The 20,068-nt window shown below is 47.5% G+C and overlaps 1 protein-coding gene across 1 annotated transcript; it reads right to left on the bottom strand.

The window, feature by feature from the left end:
* Positions 1–4,893: 4,893 nt before the first annotated feature.
* Positions 4,894–19,642, bottom strand: CCT7 (chaperonin containing TCP1 subunit 7). Its single transcript, XM_016202586.2, has 12 exons — positions 19,541–19,642; positions 14,365–14,518; positions 13,619–13,725; positions 12,321–12,446; positions 11,582–11,634; positions 11,072–11,243; positions 9,058–9,222; positions 8,065–8,253; positions 7,306–7,403; positions 6,801–6,933; positions 6,127–6,333; positions 4,894–5,281 (listed from the first exon to the last, which is right to left on the bottom strand). Exons 1-12 carry the CDS (start codon positions 19,544–19,546, stop codon positions 5,060–5,062), a joined length of 1,632 nt encoding a protein of 543 aa, XP_016058072.1. The 5' UTR covers positions 19,547–19,642; the 3' UTR covers positions 4,894–5,059.
* Positions 19,643–20,068: the final 426 nt, after the last annotated feature.

The following is a 20,068-nucleotide window of genomic DNA, read 5'->3' as shown; positions in this document are numbered from 1 at the left end:
CAAGACCCCCTCCTCCCAACAACCACATACCCCATGACACATCAGAGCTAAATTCTAAGCTAAAAGGTGCATGTTTCCATACCTATCAGTAATCCCTAGCCTCTGGAGGGGGCAAGGCCCCAGCCCTGGGACACCCAGTCTCCTGTGAGGAGCAGCAGTTCCCGTCAAGGAATGGCCTTCTAATCCAGGTGCTTGGGCAGGACTGATGGCCTTTGGGTCCCCAAGGCTGTGTGGGAGGGAGTCCCTGGCTAACTTCTGTGCTGGAGCCCGGGGGGAGGCTGGGAGAGGGTGGTTTGCTTCCTTGTCTGGCTAGCTGGTTTAAAGATGTGGCCCTGAGGGAGCTAGGCCTGTGGGGCCGAGAATGAGGGAGAACACCCTCATTGGACTTGTCCCCCTCCTCAGTCTCAACTGGTCCCATGGGCCGAGGGCTCTCTTGGAGTTTTCTGCCTCAGGGCAGTTCTGTGGCCCAAGCTAGAGCCACTTGGCTTAGAAGCTACAGAATGAATGCAAGCGGGGTTTTCACTGACTCTCATGATCCCCACAGGACCAGGTCCCAGCACTAAGGCTCTAAAGACTCAGGTCTCTCAGTTCCTCCTCAGAACTCCCACAGTGGCTCAGAGGCCACGGGTCCTGCCAGCCGTCATTTGGAAAGTTCTTTCAAACATTCACCTAGATTCATCTTAGGGTTTCCTTCTCTTCTGCGCAGGACTGGCTTTCAGCTCTAACCATTAGGCAGCTGGTCCTGGCTGGGGCTGGGTGCCTCTGGTTTCTCAGTTCTTTCCAGGGACCCAGCTCTCTGCCACAACCTGGCTTGGACATCAAGACCCAGCCCTGGGTTACCCTGCAACAAGTCCTCCGGAGCTGGGCCCCACAGACTAAGCAGTGCACTCAGCTTCCATGGCTCCACACCCAGCTCTCCTGGCTCTTTCCATTGTTGATGTCTTTTCCTCCCACGGCTTGTTCTGGCCTGCCCTTTGAAGACCCCAAATACCAAGGGTGTCATATTGGCAATTCCCTGTCCTGTCTTGCACGAAGCCTAGGCCTTGTGGCATCCCCACCCTAGAGCAGCTGGCTGTTGACTCCCACCTCCCCAGCCCTGTCATGGGAAGAAGCACAACCTTGCTGGCCTAGAAGGGCGGTGGAGGTCCGCTTAGGGCCTGGCTGCCCTTGGTGCATCAGTCCTGCCTTCCAACTGCACCCCCTGTAGCCCTTGCTCCCCATGACCCCAGGATCAGAGGTGCTGTCCTCCCTGTCCCCTGGACAAAGCACAAAGGGATGCCCTGCTTGGCCAGAGTCTGCCCTACCGAGGGACTTTTTCTGCCCCGGGAAGCCTCCATCACAGAATACAGGCTCCGGGCAATTTCTCCCGGGGGGGGGGGGGTGCCCACCAGGATGCCCGGCATCAGCCTTGGGAGAAAGGAAGTTGGGGTGCATGGGCAGTGAGCTCAGTGGGAGAAAGGTGGTGCTGAAAGGACTGATGCCAGTGGTAGGTTCATTCACTCTTTGATCCATTGTGCGACAGCCCTGCACAGCACCAGCACTGCGCCCAGCAGAGTGAACAAGACCCCCTCCTGCTAGTGGGAAGTTTGCCTCTCATGGGCTTGCCTGTTTCCAGAAAACCCACCAAGTCCCCCACCTTGTGTTTTCCAGCCAAGTGAAAGATATTTGGGAGTGGATACTGCACATGCCAGGGCCCCTGCTAACAGAAACATGGGTTATAGTGTGTCCCATTGCACACCCGCCCCTGGGGCTGACAGACCTATGTGGCCCAGACTTCATTCCTGCCCTGATAACTGGCAGGTTTACAGCCCCCACCCACCAACTCAGTGCTATTTTTGCCTCTCTTCAAGGGGATGAGCCCCACTGCTAAGGGGGAGCTTTTGTTGGTGGGAATGCTCCCTTTCACTTTGGCAACCCTACAGCTAGCACTGATGATGGGGAACAGGATGGAGGGGCCAGCCATCCTTCACTCACCCATATCTCACACCTAGCAAAATGCAAAGAGGTTCAGAGAGCAAACTAAGGCATGCTCCAGGGGTCCCAGGCAGGGATAGAAGGCCCATGGGTGGGGGTCTCTTGGTGTCCCTACCACCTCCCTGCCATACAGCCAGACCCCAGCACATGGGGGCTCGGTGTATGTGGCTTGAGTGTTTCGTCACACTTTATTCAGGCTGCCTCCTCAGCACTGGCAGGGAGCAAAGGAGATGCTGGAGATGTCTGCATCCCAGAAGGAGAGGAAGTGGACTGCCCAGAACCAGGGCTTTTAACTGGTCAGGAGAGACCACCTAAGGGCCAAGGCAGCTCATGTTTTCCTAGTCCCCATGAATGGAGTTTGAGCCAGCCCCTCAGGAATTGCTTAACAACAAAAAAAGCCGCTTCCTTCCTAAGGCCTGCTGCTCCAAGGTTTGGCTCCGTCCTTTGCCTTTGGGTTATGCCTGTCCCCCTGGTCCTGTCCCTAGTCCTTTGGGCCACAAGTGGGGAGCTGCCCAGGTCCCAGTCCTTCTAAGGCGCTAAATTGAAGACCTTAATAGAGTGACTATTGGTGCCAAAGACTCAGTTCCTGCTGGACTTGGGGTGATAACAGGAGACTGAGTGGCTGCAGGGCCCAAGTACCGGAGGAGTTACCTCAAACTGATGGGATCTGTCCTCGCCTGTCAGTCCCTGATGAGTGTAACTTCCCTCCTCCAGGGGCCTGGCATGTCTCTCTAGCCCCGCTGGCTGTGCTTTCTCACCCAGCCTTGTCCCAGGCCTGCATTTCTGTATATATTGCTGTGTATTGTGTGTATTTATTCTTGGACAAGTGTGTTCTGCAGCCCTTGCCTGAGAATAAGGTGTAGGATTGGGTGAAGATCAGAATACCAGGGCCAATTAAGGCAGCCAGCTCCTATTCCCTCCCCAAACCCTTGGGAACCTGGCCAGTCCCAAGACTGCCCTGACAATCAGGCAGGCTTCCCCACCACAAGGCTCAGCCTCACTTGCCACCACTGGAATGGCCCCAGAAAGCTTGTCCTTGGGCTTTCCAGCCTCAGCTCTGCTCTGGCTGGGGTCTTGCATTCAGAGGCCTGATGTGACCTAGGCTTGCCTCGTGGCTGGCATGAGTAGGCTTGGCTCTAGTGGGCACTGCCGGTGGGGACCTCCACAACTGACCCCCAGGCCCTGCCTTTCCTGCACAGCCAGGTGGCAATGGGCCTGAGCTGTGAGAGGGTCGTTTTCCCCACCCCAAGCACATCAGGCAGAGGGGTGGAGAGCATTTTTGGGTTTTGTTTCTGAAGTGGTGCCTGTACCTCCAGCCCCCAGGGGGCCTTCAGTGGCCCCACTTCTCTGCCCCACCCAGACATCACCATCCCAGCACTTTGTTCCATGTCACCCATAGATGCCCTTTGTTGAATGTACCTGAGTATATTTAAAAGGACTCACGGGCATCAGAATTATGGCTTTGTATCCAATAAAAGGTGGTGAAACTGGAATATCTGCCTCAGGGAAATAAATGGTAGGTGGCTGTATTTGTTGGTCTGTGTCACCCAAGCCTGCCTGCAGCTAAAGTGTGCTGAAGCAAGGAGGTGGGTGACCGGATCGGCATCAGTGGGGTGAGTGAAGCATTGGAGGACCTGCCTCTGGGCTTGCTGGAGGGCTGTGCAGGTTACTGCCTCTGCCACAGCTCATTCCCTTTTGGGCATGTGGACAAAAAGCCTTGTGAGGCCATTTCTCTCAGCCAGGAGAGACCATCTTTAAGGGCAACCCCAGCACAAGTACAGCAGAAGCAGCAGGCACTGCCCAGTCCCTCACTGGCATGGCCACTTCCTCAGGAGATTCCGACCAGCCAGTCAGGCTTTAGCCTGGGAGAGTCGAAGTTGCCCAACATGGTCTGGCTTCAATTTCCCTATTTTACCAAATGGGGTTGCCCCGCCAATTTGATTACTCGGGTCTTGAAATATTAAAAATCAGAAAAACCAACAGGTGTTTAGGTTTAAACTGTGTGTGGCTCTAGCATCAAACAAATAGAGAAGCACTTATCCCAACTCTGAACCAGCTATTCTTAACTTCATTATACATTTAGAACAGCTGACTCTGAAAAATTAGTTTACCCAAAGAACATCACATTAGGAGGGATGCTGATTCCAAAGTCTGGACATGCCCACTACCCCATTCCACCCTCGAGTCCATCTAACCAAGAGTGGTTGGACTCAGAAATTTTCTTTTTTAAAAACTTCCCAGTATCAAGCACCAAAAGCTTCAGTGGCTCAATAAGACTTAATTACTTACCTCTAGCTTCAACAATGATCAGTTACAGCTAGCTGCAGGCCAGCTCTCAGGACTGGTACAAACAAGAGGCAGTTAGACACTGCTTTCCAATACATCTGTGCTGGCCAATCCAAACTTGCCCTGGTCAGAGCCACCTCCTCAGTGGACTGCTAAGAAGTCACTATAGTTTAATGAAGATATGACCTCTCTAAGACATTCCTCCAAGAGTCCTCAACCTCAGGATCTTGAGTAAGAGGGACCAAAAGACTGAACCAGAAGAATATGGAGGTAGGAAGGGCAGACAAGGTCATGTAACACTTTCTCAAACCCAGAGAAACCTTGGGAGCAGTGCCTGGCCAGGCCAGGGCTAAAGATAAATTCAGAAGAAAAGGAAGCTACTCCACATCTCCCAGCCACTTCTGGGACTAAGAAAGATACCAAAGTGAAACTTCGGGACACAGGCCACTCAGATGACACTCCCTGCAGGCAGTGTGACACACACACACACACACACACTGCCTTAAGGACCAGAAGCTATGAAGATAGCCCACAAAGAGGGAAGACAATTTTCTACCTTTTGAGTGAGTACATACAGAGCTAAAATCCTGAGCTGCAGTCAACACATTTATGAGTAAAACTCCTGTCCCCAAATAATTTGCAAAGTAAATTTGAAGTTTATTTAAATAACCCCCAGTTAGAACAGTGTGAGCCAATCACTACCCCCTCCTTGGTTAACTAGTTAACCAAGACAAGACAGGGAGAGGAACTGCGCCCTGTAGCCAGCCTGCCGGCCACTGGGTGAGGGGTGGGGTGCCTCTCAATGGAGGCGGCCACGACCTCGGCCCCGGCCAGCAGCTGGGGGTGCATCCACTGTTGAGCGAGGGTTCTTGATGGTTTCATCTACAGACACGATAAGGCACGCAGCCTCAGAAGCTGCAGTCAGGGCGTTGATCCGCACCATCGCTGGCTCCCACACGAAGGCCTCAAAGTTGTCAGCAATGTCCTCGTTGTTGATGTCTACCCCATACCACATGCCCCCCTGAAAGATCAGGAAGAAGGGAGGTAACATGGAACTGCTTTCAAATTTCTTCTTGCATACCCTCCCTCTAAGACTCGGAAAATTAGGGACCCTGACTCTGAACTTGCTGGCACTTCCCTGACGAAAATGACATTGGCCTATGGCACCAAGACTGGGACCTAGAAGTCCACCTCTTCCCACCCCTGCCGACCACCCCTTAAAACCTTGGTTATGCCAAGCATACAGGAGCTCTGGCCCTCTCCCAGGTCACCTGAGGACTGCATATATCAAACCATGGTTCTCAAGAGAAACTCTTTTCAGTCCCTTATCTCACTGTATTGTCTCAGTTCTCATCAGTCCCCATTAGATGAGGAACTGAGACACAGAGGTAAAGTGTAAAGTTTCCAACACAAGCCAGAAGCAAGGTCCCTCACTGAGTACTGCTGCTATCAGAGTGCCCAGCACTTAAACAAATATTTGCTAAACAACAAATGAAGAAATGATGTCGCCAGAGAAGTAACAACTTGAAGGTGGCAAAGCCATGGCTGGGCTGAGTGTCAGCAGGGCTCTGAGTGCTTCACTAGTGTGGGCTTCCAGGCAGAGGGCATAGGATTCCTCTGGTTCCTCTCATTGCACTGTGAGAAGTGATCACACTTTTGGTAAAAGCGCTAAAGAAACCCTGGGATCTCCGGTCCTGGCACTGTGGCTTTGCCTCTGCCCTCAGAGAAGGCAGTTAGCTGGTACTGAGTTTAGTTCCAGCACTGTGACCTGGGCTGAGCACATAAGAATGTGAGTGATCAGAGCACACACTCAGAATCTAGCCCCATCCACCCAAATCCCTGGAACCAAGGAGAGGAAGCACCCACCTGGGCATGCCGAGCCCGCAGCTTGTTGAGGATGTTTGTGGCATCAAAGCCAGCGTTGTCACACAGCTGGCGTGGGATGATTTCCAAGGCCTTGGCATATGCCCCAATCAGCAGCTGCTGTTTTCCAGGAATGGTCCTTGAGTAATCCCGCAGGTACTTAGAGAGCTCCATCTCAATGGCTCCACCACCGGCGACCACTGAATCATTCTGTAGAGATCAGACCCATCTCTCAATAGAAGTGGTCCCCTGGTCTGAGCTCCAGCCACAGAAAAGTTGGGCTATTCAGCCAGTAGGTACCCTAGCCCAGAGAGTGGTTCCTCATTATTTCCCCCCATCCCAAGCCCCAGAAAACCTACACATGGCCCTTGTCCAGCACATCCCAACTTCAGCCCAGTGAACTTTATGACTTCTGACCATCTTCAAGGTCGCCTGTGGCTTGAAGACACTGGCACAATCCCTGGGATGGCTGACTACCTCAGCCCTACAGTTTGCTCACAAGGACAAGTCTTAGCTTGTAAGGCAGCATGCCCTATTTCAAGAGACTGAGGCTGTTTCTCAATGATTTGTAAGCCAAATCAGAGCCTGAATGCCACCCAGGGAAGGAATCACCATACAAATCCATTAGCTTGCGAGGAAGAATGGGCTGTGCAGACAGGAAGCCACCAGGACAGTACCTTGATGGCCCTCCTGACAATCATGATGGCATCGTGCAGGGACCGCTCTGTCTCCTCCATAAACTGCTCAGCACCACCACGGAGGAGGATGGTGCAAGTCTTAGCCTTGGGGCAGCCAGTGAAGAAATTGTACCTACACCCAGGGTAAAATCATACTTATGAGTTCCTGTCTGCTGCCAGCCTGCTATGTTCTGACCCCCCCAAACCCTCCCAGCACTCGCAGCTGCTCTTCTGATTCTCACTAAGGTTCCCCAATCCCACCCTTAAAGACATCTTCTTGGGAAGGTCGAGGGCTGTACCACTGGGACATAAAGAGATTGTAGAGTCAAACTTAAGACCCAATGTGATCCTCCCTCCTAAAACACTGTATCTGAGCTCTTTATGCCCCAAAAGGTAAGATCTCAAAAAGGAGTAGCGCATGCTGTACACCCCAAAGATGGCAGGAGGCCAGACCCAGACAAGTCTCAGGAACTCCACCAAGATGCAGCCCAGGCCTATGGCTTACCTCTCGCCTCCAATCTGGGCTTCTTCAAAGATGTGGCAGTGGCCTAGCACATCTGCTGACAGAGCATTCACACTGGTCTGGATGGAGCCTCCACAGGCCTAAGGAGCACAAGGCGGCAAGATCATCCAGCAGTGAACACTCACGCCAGGCCAGCAAGCTTCCCATCACCTAGTCTCAAAGCCAATTCCTGTGCTAGACTCTGCCACAGTGCCCCAGAGCCCTTTGCACTAGATAACCCACTCTTACCCTTGACCTCCAGATGACCCTTACCCTCTCTGAAAGAAAACAAAATAGAACTAAGGGCAAACAGGCCTAGAACTAAGGGCAAACAGGCCTAGTTAAAAGATGGAGATCCTTTGGCTCACCACCCAACAGCCCTCCCCTAAATGAGGGCGCTTTGGGCCCAGCAAATGAAGTCAGGATCAGTGCTTTAGACTTAAGGTGTCTTTGGTGAGACACTGAGGAAGAAAGGAAACCTGGCTGGAAGCATCAATACTTGAGTGTATTCAGCTAATCAGCTAATCACAGCATTACTGCTGGGTTCCCTCACCAATCAGACTTCCTGACTTGTTTTGGTTAGACTAACTTTTTTATCTGAGTGCACGCACACTGGCAATGAAGTGCTTCCAGACAGAAAGAGTTAAGACAGGCCTGGATTCACACGTCAGCCTGACAGTGCACTCCTGCCTGCTAGAGGTAAATAACTGCCCCCGCCCCAGGCCATGGAGGCCACATAGCAGCCTGTGAAAACTGAGTTACCATCATCGTCCTCTTCAGATCCTCCTCTGGCACTCGGCCAGCACAGAACATGTCCCTGTCGGCAAAGTACTGGGTGGCCACATCCCCAATGGGGAGTTTGGACAAGATGACTTTGGCTCCGGAACGATGGATCTTCTCTAACTTGTCATAGAGAATGTTCCATTCAGCATCAACAATTGCCTGATAATCCTGAAGAGACCCAGGAGGATGAGAAGGCTTTGGAATGGAGTTAGCATATAGTGGACTAACACACATCTCCCACGATAAAAGTATGCCAATTTATTTGGGAATTAACAGGGGTAAACAGAATAGCCTCTCTCTAGTCCAAGTAAACAAGGACTCTGTAAGATAACTTAAGAATCACCTAAAGCTTTCAAACACAAAAGCAGAAAGTAACCCCAGGACTAGAAGCTACTACAGAGCTGACATTGCCAAGGTGTGAGAAACAGTTTAGTCTGGATTAGTTCTAACTGCCTCTGAGGCACTTACCCATGGAGTTCCCAAGGACAAGACCCCTTTCCCCAAAGACCATTCTGTGTCAGGGACACATTTCCCCAAAGTACCTGCTTATAGCTGGGTGACACTGCTACTTTAGAGATAGCCTTGCTTATACCAATGATGGGCACACATCTGTCCCTGCAGAATGGGATGCAGTCTAAAAGGCAAGGAGCCCACATCTGCCCCACCCAAAGGAATCAAAATTCTAGGCTCGCTATGTAGCTAAAGGACCCACACCAGCCCCTTCTCTGGGCCCAGAAGATACTTCAGCAGGTCTGTCTTATCCAAATCTCTTCCAGTCCAGGTCACTCAGAGAGTAGACAGTGAGAAAAGAAGTTGGCCCAGTATTTAGACATCAATATTTAGGGTGACAGGAGAATAAAGGGACCCAAAGAAGCTTGAAAAACAGAGCTGGATCCAAGACAACCACAAGACCCCAGGCTTTGGCCCAGAACGCTGCCCATTTCAACACCACTGCCAGCTTGTGGGGCCTACCTCAACCGTGTGGACTCTGATTTCAGCGTTATCTTTCTCAGCTTTCAGTTCAAGCTCAACATTTAAAAGGGCGATCTTTGGATTCTGGTATTTTTTGGGTTGCATTTCAAACCCAGCATAAGAGAAAGTCTTCTTGAATGCAACACCAGCTACCAGCTGGGATTCCTGTTCAGAAAAACAAACAGTTCAACAGTTCAGTACTGGAATGCAATGAAATCAAACCGGTGGTGTGCTGGGCTATGCATGCCCATTCTTGTGAATCTGAAAGAGTTAATCATGTCTTTACTGCTGTTAGCAAAACCTTTCCATTATCATAAAAGCCAGGAAAAATACAACAAATATTTTGGTTATCCCTTCAGTATAAGGAAAATCATTCAGCTTGCAGACTAAGCACGGTAAAGGCCTGTTCAGGCTGTCTTCTAAGACTGGCCTCCAAAGCAGGTGCCAAGGGATAATGCTTAAAGCACTTACCTACCCTGCCAGGAAAGGAGCCAGGCATTTATGAGGCCCGGGCTGTCCAAGGCCCTCCCCTTCAATCCCAACTACCAACCCCCAAGCCTTCTCATACTGCACACACCTACACATACCCCTCCCTCCCTGCAGTGCACGCATGCACTCCCTCCCCCCCGCCCCATGTCTGCTGTAGCCTAGATGCTTCCTCTGCCCAGGACATGAGGCCAAAAGATCATAAGGGTCAGAAATTTCCTGCACAGTTCCCAGGCTCTCACTGTGGCTTCCCACATCTCAATCCCTCAAAACTTCTACTTCTTGCTTCACAACAGAGCTTCCTATGGGTTAGATTTAATAGCAGGGCATAAAAGGAAGCATGTTGCACTTGGGACTGACTTTAGCACTATAAGGAAACTTTGATTTACATCTCAGATCTTGTGCACATATACACAACCCAAGGACATGGACAATGGTGGGGAGAGGGACTGGGGAGGGGGAAGGAACGGGTCATTGGGGAGAAAAAGGGACATCTGTATTATTTTAAACAATAATAATAAAATAAAACTACATCTCAGATCTCTTTCTTACTTAATGACCAAGTCATTTCCCACATCCAGTTCAATGACCTGAATGTCCTCTGCCAGTGCTAATTTACAATCCTGACCTACAATAATGTAGCCTATCAGTGAACAAACTCCCGCATCATTCATATCCACAGCCTCCTAAAGGGGGTGAGGCCTGAGATGAATCAAGATAACTGAGCAGAAATTTGTCAGATGGAAAAAAGGAAGAAAAAGGTGTTGCCAAGAGGTGGAGGCAGGGTGGTGGAATCAGGGAATGAAAAGGGATTTGCAGCTGATAGAATATAAAGTATCAGGGACCAGTTTAGGAGAATCTTACAGGCTCTGCTAAGGCCTGGCTCTTATCCTGTAGACAATGCAGAGCCTCAAAAGGCTTTACACACAGGGTAGTAAATTGGGGAATATCACCCTGCAATAGAAAGTAGAATGGATTTAGGGGATATAAGACTAGAGAAAGGATGGACACTGCCAGGAAAACAGTCTTGGGAATAAGTAAAGGACAGATTAAAGAAGAAGTAAATTGGTAGGTAAAAATGAGACAATGATTGATGGGTTGTGGGGAGATGTAAAAGTTTTCAGGATGAACCTGGATTTCTGGTTTGAGTGATTGAGTAAAGGGTGGTGATGCCAACTACGTCAAGGAATTCAGAATATGCTATGAGTGCCTGGCCAGCATGGCTCAGTGGTTGATCCAGGAGATTGTTGTAGTTTGATTCAGGTCACGGCACATGCCCGGGTTGTGGGCTCAATCCCCAGTAGGGGGTGTGCAGGAGGCAGCCGATGAATGACTTTCTCATCATTGATGTTTCTATCTCTCTCTCTTCCCCCCTTTTCCTTCCTCTCTCTGAAGTCAATAAAAATACATGTATGTATAAAAATATTAAGTGGAAAACCCCCTGTACTGTGTGCTCTCCTCCTATACCAAGCTGTCTGAAGGGTCAATGTGAAAGCAAAAGTCTTCAGGGAGACCACAGCAGGCTTACCTCTAGGGCTCCACCTTGCACCTTCTTGATTCCAATCATTTTAAGCTGCAGCAAATCATCGAGCATCATCACCGCATCCACCACCATCTTAGCAAAGAAGGCTTTCTGCTGGGAGATCAGCTTGGAGCTCAGAGCGGTCATGGCACACTTCTCTAGCAGCTTCCTCTGCTCCCTGGGACGTAAGGGTGGGACTTGCATCAGGCCTTGAATGCCGCTCTGGCATGATTCTACTGCAATGTGGAGGTGGTTTCCATGCTAGCCACTAAAATCAGCCCTCACCAACTCTTTCTTCTGTATCTTTAGGGCGTATTATCAGTGACAGATGGTGACTGTAGTCAAAGACCACATGTGACAGCTTTTAAACTAGTCTACCAGTCTCTTTTCAGCAGCGTGGGATGAAGCACAGCCAAGGGTCTAGCAAGAGCCAAATAGCCCCAGGCCCATATAAGGATTACAACATGCTTTTGCATCCAATTTGGCCACAGAAAGTCAAGCCCACCACAAACTTACTCTTTATCTTCCTTCTTCACAGTCACAGCGATCTCTTTGATCTTGTTAACTGCCTGCCAAGAACAGAAGCTGAGTGAGTCTCTCATGAAACAAACTGGAGAAGTGGACCCCAACCCCTCTGCTAGTCCCTAATCTGTTTATTCTCAAATCTTAAGCATTTCTACTCTACAGCTGAAACAACATTTCTAAGAAAATGTAAATCCCTATAGTTTAGAAAACTCCCATAGTCTGAAATATGGAACAGGTGTAGTTCTGAAGAATCATAAGGATACATCCAGGATTTAGCTCTGGATATGCAGGTAACACACTAAAACAAATGAGTGATTAGGTGTCATATAATATGATATACGTACATCTCACTTCTCATATATCTCAATTTAATGTCACCACCCTGAAACAGAGACAGTAAAGGGAGGAAATAAGGCCCAGAAGGACTTAAGTCCTGGTCTCAGAATGAAGGTCAAGGGTCAATAAAAGCCACATCTCAAGATGTGTCATAAAGTACTTGACAAAAACAAAAATAGCTTTCACTTCCCGAGAGCCTAAGATATATCTACATCACAGTTCATCAAATATCTAATCGAACAGCTACTGAATGGTAGAACTGAGATCCCTAGGGAGAATTCAGAAAATGTCCAAGGAACTCTTCCAGTCTTCTCTACATCCCAGTACAGGTATTATCCTAAGAGACATATGAAGGTGCCCAGGCACGAGGCCAAGTTAGCCAGTACTCCCTTACCAACTGGGTGGCAGTGCGGAAAGCTCGGATGATGATCTGTGGGTGCAACCCTTCCTCCACATAGGGTTTCACCTGCTTCAGAAACTCTGCAGCCAGCAAGGTCACTGAGGTGGTGCCATCACCGACCTGGAACAGAATGACAAGAAATTCAGATTTTCTCATGTTCAGGGATAAAGCCTCAAAACTCCATTTTCAGGCAATCTACCCATTTAAACTGGGCACTGTTTAAATGAGTGTGGAGCTTTAATATGGAAGCATAGGTGTTTGCAACAAATAGAAGGTGATGGTACTCAGGCTCCCATCAAATGGTCCTGAGCTACAAATTAATTCCCTAGCCAGGCCCATTCCCCAAAGAGGACTGATTCGGACAGTTATATTTCCTTGGGATATGAAATCATATATGCAAATTATCTGAGAACTTATTTATTACATACAAGGCATTATAATGAGGAAGGCAGTACCAGTCATGCATGTAATAACAATGCTTACATGTCATAATCAACCATGGTAGCAAGAGGCATGAGATAAATATTCTTTAAGGAGTACAAAGTACTACAGGAGTGCACAAAAAAGGTATTTTCCAGCCAAATCCCACTAAAACAATCCTCCCAGAACCAGCCAAAGCCCTTATATGTTAAACACTATTTGGAATAAGCAGGTCACTACTTTGCTAATCTTTTGCAACTTACGTCCATTGTGTGATGTAAAGAATTTTCAAGGGGGAAAAAGGGTTACTGTAGCAAAGGGTTTAAGCTGCCAAATTCCTGGCCAAAAGATGTTATTCACTTGCTGAAGACATTAACAGGTCAAATCCAGACTGTTCTTTTAGAAAAGCCATCCTGTTTCTAGACTACTGGGTCCTAATAAACCTTTTCACATAACTTCAGGACATACCTGTAATGTTCTAAAATACAAACCTGCCTCTCTCAACATTTATTATCAAGACTCCAGTATTAGAAATGTTTTTTGTTAAAATAGTGAATTTTGCTATGTGTATTTTATTACCATTTAAAAAAAGGGAAACCAGAAACTTTGGAGTTTCTAGCCCTATCTCGTTAGGTTAAATTATTTACCTAGCAACTCATATGAATGACAGCACACAGTCCTAAGATCTCAGCTGCAAGCAGTGGAATGGTACGAATTTTTAAAGATTAACTCCTCCTAAATATTTTTACAAGTATGTATCACTTTCGAAATTATAATTTTCTATATAAAATGAATAACTTTTAGAGAGAGTGAAGGAGCAAGCAGGCATGTGTTTCAACCTCCATTTAAACACACCAGCTTGATTTTCTTACCTCAGCATCTTGGGATTTGGCAATGTCCACTAAAGTCTTTGCTGCAGGATGGACAACGTCAAGGAGTTTCAGAATCGTGGCCCCATCATTAGAAATTGTGGCTTTTCCTTAAAAGGAACACACAAAGTAAAAATTTAAAGGCCCTTTCTTAAATTCTGTCTTCTAGTTGGACTTGGAGCCCATGCACCCTTTATTGGGATAGGGCAGAGGGCCTCATGGTGGGAATAAACTGATCTTCATATAGAGAGTTCTGTGCACAAAGGACCACATGAAATCACAAGCTTCCGAAGACTATAAGCTCCTACTTTTCTTTGAGCAGCATTTAGCACACTTCAACTAGATGTGGGAAATATTTTTTTAAATGACAATGAATAATCATTTAGGTATTCTTAACATAGTTAATATCCTAGTATCTCACATGTCAATACACTAAAACATAAAAGGGAACTTGCTCTTTGTCTTGGCGACATGATACAATGGGAGTGACCACAGGCAATGGCAGGTGGTTCTATTTTATGTTTCTAGGTTTTCTCTCTCTATAAAGCAATAGTCTCCTGAGGCAAGCTTCTTCCATATATTCCCACAGGGGTCAGCATTTAGGACCATACACGAAATGGAGCCACTTCACAGTGAGCAATCCCTCAGAGATTTGAAGCAGTGAGTTTTCTGATGCCAAACTCTGCTAGCCCCAACACTCCCCAGAAGACTCATCCTGCACACTGGCCTGAGGAACCCCATAGACTTACCTCGGCCATCCACAAGGAGCTTGTCCATGCCGCGGGGGCCCAGGGTGGTTCTTACAGCCTCAGCAATCACCTGGCAGGCACTGATGTTACTTACAAGCTGGGGGATGCCTTGGGAGCTATCGGTCCCCTCTTTCAACAGGATAACTGGTGTGGGCTAGAAAAGAAAGAGCAATGGACTGCTTTTAAAAATCATCTATTACAATGAGGCTCAAAGAGAGACGGACAAGGAAAACTGCTCCCATCTGCCCCGTAACATAAATATCTTTTTAAATCACATCCCCCCACTGCCACCACATCCACTCCTTCAACAGCCTCCACCTCCAAAGACATTGCCAAGACCATAGTATACCTGGGAGGTGTGCTAGAAAATGGTCTGAGAAACACTGATTTTGTTTAAAAGGACAAATCAAAAAGAAATGTGTTCTCTAGTGCCCAGCTCAATGAGCATAGCCTTTTTAACTTCTGACCCCATTTTGTTTTGAAGAATTAGGTCAAGGCACAGGAGGAAGCAGCAGGCCATGCTCAGCATTCACCCTCCAGCAAAACATCCACTTATCTGCATTACAGCTTAATCCTAGAGAAGTAGACAGGGCACTGATGCAAAACCTGAGGTGTCAATGGCTTCAGGTGTTGTCCTGGGGATGCCCAGGCAGGCAGCTTTACCAATGATGTTTAGCTGGAGTATAGGGAAGTAGTCAGGCAGAGAAGCATTAACAGCCACCTTTGTTCTGCCTCACAAAATGACAACAAATCTAATTCACACAGCAATGTTTCCATTTCTCATAAAGCTTCCTTTGACTCATCTCCAATCAGATACCCCAAAGAAGTTTTTCTCTTTCAATTTTGCAGTGGCCTCCAAAAAAGTCACTATCCCTAGAGGTTTAATTTGCAGATCTGCTTTAGAAACTCTGGAAGACAGGGATGCTTGTTTATTTTAAAGGGCTTGCTTAAATACTTTTGTTCCAATTATTAGCACAGACAGTAATCCCTCAGCTAAGCAAACTAGAGTTCTTTGTCCCTGCATCTAAGCTTGTGCCTGCAGAGATGAGCTCATGAACCAGACCCACTCTTCCCAGTGACTGTGACTAAGTGTTTGGATGAAACAATATATTAAGGGTAAATACTGTTTCAAAACTTTTTGTTATAACTGTACTATTAGGCTATGATTTAAAACTTATTTCTTACTATGGAGTGCAATATAAAGTTTGAAAACCACTGCCTATATCCACCCCTAGGGCTACGTTAGGTGCCTGAGCAGGGAAGGCACAGGATAGCACAGGGCTGGCTCACCCTAACAATAAGGAGTCAGATTCACATACTACAAAGTCTAGTGACCCATGAGGGTGACGTCATCATAGTAATTGGACAATTCCTTAAAAAGTTCAATTCCTTTGGGAAGTGCAGCTGGAGGGTAGTGAATAGGCAGAAGACTGGAACAAGGCTGACGAGGCAGGAGGAAACAGGCCACATACTCACTTGTAGACTGTGTTAAGTTTAAATTTTACTCCCACAGCAGAGCACTGGCATAGTTTGATTTACATTAAAAAAAAAAAAAGTCACTAGGAAATAGTTAAGAAGAGGTAAGATATAAAGTGTAAATGCATAAAAAGGGGCTGGAAAGATGCCCAACAAACTCTACCGAGTTAGTGTCAGTAAAGAGCGTTTTGACACTTTAAGCTGTATATTTGCTGTTTTGTTTGAACCTTTTTCTAATAAGCTTATCATCCATTACTCCTGTTTTGTTTTTTAAAAAAAGAATGCTTATCAGATAACCCCCTAAATCTGGGACCAGGCACGGGCTGGAGGGAAAATTCCTTTTCATGGCAGTGTCCCAAGTCTCACTGCAAGAAATGGCATCTTATATTCTCAGCATTCTTTTGGGCCCTTGCACCTCCTGTAAGGAAAGACGTGTCTCCTAAAAGGCCCACCTTCTCTCAATCCCCGCTAAATCATTCCTCATGGCAGTCTCAAGTCTTCTCTGGTCTACCTCTGCCTCAGATGAAGTCTTAACTTTAAATAAAAAACCAACTTGAGTCTCAAATCCCTTCCTATTGCCTTTAACAGATTCTCTATCCCTCCATCAGGCTAACTTGTTCAATACTTTCATGGACCTTTTCTCACCTCCACCTCCAAATTGTACCCCATCTATAAGAGCCACCTGCCACTTCTAACGACACTATTTTCTTAATGTCAGGCCAGCAACTCTTCACAGCTCCAGTTCTTCCAGGAGGTTTTCTCAACAGCAGCTAACAGGAGCATCCTGAACAGGGGAGCCCATAACTCTCTTTGCTTCCTCTTGCACATGGCTTTTATACTGCCATTCTTTCTTAAAGTATGGGCTTCCCCAAGGTAAAGACTCTAATAATCTCAATTTGTAGAGTCCCTAGATTTGGCAACATATGAAGCAATATTCAGCAGCGTTTGGTGCTGAAAATTCAACTGTTAAATATATGTACTCAAAAGTGCTTAATATAAGCGATGAAGTGAGATATACTGGCTTCTTGACTTATCTTTGGAAAAGTATTTGCAGTATGGTGACATTGCATTCACTGAGAATTCTTAAGTACAAAGCAAGAAGAGCTAGGAAGTAGCTGACCAGATTGTCCCCAAGTTCCCTATGCTTTGTAAGTCCTAGAGAAATGGCAGGCTGGGTAGAGATCCTATGGGGAGGAAAAGGAAGCAGAGCTAGATTGAGCCAAGCCAGGTTAAGCAGGATGGGTCCTCCTCTATCAGTTCCCCAGGGGCAGGCACTGTTGGGGAAAGCACAGCTTCTGTCTCCAAGTTACTATTTTAAAATAATATTTGTTTTAATTCAGGAGAGAGAGAGAAACATCGATGTGAAAGAGAAACACTGATCGGGTGCCTCCCGTACTTGCCCTGACTGGGAATCTAATCCACAGTCTTTTGATGTATGGGATGATGCTCCAATCAACTGAGCCACCCAGCCAGGGCTGTCCCCAAGTTACTTTTTAATCTCACTCATTTTTACTCAAGTAGAGAAACGATTATAAAATCCAGTAATTTGCCAAGGGTATCATGGAAGGCTTGGGAATTTCAGCTTAATGATCTTCCTGTTTATCCTCCTTAAAAAATTTTACTCGGCATTATTAGGCATGATATTCTGCGAACCACAAGTTATTTATATCCCTACGTTTACAGTGCTCAACACCAAAGGCAAGTACATACATTCTATACAAGATGTACCAAAGTCACAGGGCTAAGATTCAGGGGCCCTTTTACCAATCTTCCAATCACAGAAGGCTTCTAGAATATCAAGGACTAATTTGATGACAGCAAGGAGGATTTTTGGTCACAGAAGTTTCATATTCACATAAACAGCCAATACAGCAGGGAAGGAGAGCAGGGATCAGTTCAGGAAAAATCCAAGTGTGGTGATCTGGAGCCCCTTGGTGAAGGGTTTTATCACCAGACAGAACCTTGGTTTTGATCCCCAGTTCTGTGAATGCCAACCAAAACTCTCATGGTTGCCTTGGCAGGAAGATGGATTACAGAGAGGAAAGGAAGCAAGCAACCACTTAGCAGAATAGCTAACATTTGCTGAGTTCTTACTACATACTGGACACTTTATATGCTAATTTAATCCCCTCTAACAGACTGGGGACCAGAAATTTAAAGCACTCAAAGTCACACACCTAGTAATCGGCACCTGAGTTACAAACCTAGGCATTCAGCATGGCTCCAGAGCCCTTACTCTCAAGTGTCCTGTTATGCTGCCTCAACACAGATGAGGATGACTTCAGGAATAGGTAATGCTGAAGATGGACTGAAAAAGGGCAGTACTGGAGGTATAAAGGGGAGAGGGCATACAGATTAATGCTAGCTTCCTTCTATCTTGGGTACAAGATGGATTAATAGGGCATTTGGTAGCAGAATGAACACCTCCTAGGTGTCAGTTTGACATCTAACAAGACAGGGAGAAACTGCAGGAAGCAGGAAAAAAACAAAACAGAGAACTGGTTCGGACTGATAGGCCAAAATGAATGAGCGAGCTGCCAAGTGCACAGAAAGCAGTGTCTCAGTCATGGTTCTGGCTCAAACATCTCCTTAGTGCTAGGTGGGTAATGGAAATGGAACACTTTGTAAAGTATGACTGTTTAACCCCTATGCTGTACACCTTAAACTAACACAAAATAATACTGAATGTAAACTGTAATTGAAAAATAAAATTTAAAAAAGCAAAACAAAGAAAATCCACACAAAAAACCAAAACCACCACCGCCTTAAAAGCTGGCCGGTCTTGTTCAACAGCAATTCAAGAGATACCACCGAGGATTAGGACCCGTGAAAGGTATACCTGAAGCTGAGATGGAGGAAAGGGATGCCATGTGTGAAAACGGGGTGGGCTGTATACAGGCAGCCTCCAGGATTCACCAACTCCCCTCATTTAAGAAAATGAGACCCAGAGTCAGGTGGCCAACTAGAAAAGTCTGGTCTAATGTCAAATCCAGAGGGGCAGACACGGTTGGCATCAGAGCCCCGGTCTTCTCACCTCTGATGCAGTATCGCCGTCTGCCCTGCCCATTTCCCTGGCTGAGGAGTTTGCACCCCAACAACCAGCGGGGCATGGTAATTCACTAGGCAGTAAACAGGTGTTTGCTTAATCAATGAACGAGTGAATAATGAATGGATTAAAGCATGAACAGAGAGGTCTGTTGCCATTTATGCAACAACAGGCGGGTGGGGCACTACGAAACCCTAGTTGAGACCTTGCGCTCTACCCATTCTAGGAAGCACATTTCTTCACATTCGCATTTCCCATGGGAGCCAAGATCTTCCAAGTCTGGCAACCGATTGCTTATGCACACTTAATCCACAGTACTTCAACATGGGTCATGATTTTGGGGGGCTCCAAAAACCGGGTTCCCGACGCGGGTCAGCTGCCCCGGAGCACCCTGGGACTTGTGGCCCCCAGCCAGCCCGACCACAGCCTCCCCTCAAGTCCCACATAACCCTCGCCAAGGAACCCTGCTCCGTGCCTGGGCCCAGCCAGGCCACGGCGGGCCGGGGTCGCCCGCAGACAGGGGATCCGGGCGAAGACATAATCAGTAGGCAAAGGACAGCCCTACGCGAGGGGTTCAGGCCAGGCGGCGCCAGCCCCCGGCCAGATGGCAGCAGATGACGGCGGATGGCGATGGATGCGCGAGACGACACTCACCATCATTTTGGAAGACTATTCCGCGGCCCGCTACTCCTCTTCTAAGCTCCGCGTCCGGGCCGCCCAGCTACCCCACAATTCCCCGCGCCAGAGAAGTCCCCAGAAGATTCGACCAGCGTTGGACCGGGAGAGGAAGGGGACGGGCCACTTCCGTTACTCTATGGTTCGCAACCATAGAGTCGTTGTGGCTAGAAGGGCCAGAGGCGGAGCCTCGGAGGGCTATCTGGCGAGAAGCTTCGGTTATGGAATATTCGCCAAATTTTTTTTCTGAGCGTGAAGGATCCTTGTTTAGCCCGCGACACCTACTTTCCTTAATTCCACCCCCTCTCCATTCCCCGGACGGCAGACCAAGGAATGAAATACATGCAAACATTTATTGAACTCTGCAGGGCAAGCTTATGCTAAATAAGCTCTTAACATGAGTTATCTCATTGAATTCTCACAACCCTGTTGTACTGGTACCGCTAACGTACATTTTACAGATGAAACTGAATCTGAGAGCTTAGGAAAGGTGTCCATGGTCACAGT

The sequence above is a fragment of the Miniopterus natalensis genome, chromosome 13 (genome assembly GCF_054644295.1).
Source record: "Miniopterus natalensis isolate mMinNat1 chromosome 13, mMinNat1.hap1, whole genome shotgun sequence".
Lineage (NCBI taxonomy): Eukaryota > Metazoa > Chordata > Mammalia > Chiroptera > Miniopteridae > Miniopterus > Miniopterus natalensis.
This window is presented reverse-complemented; position numbering and strand designations above follow the sequence as displayed.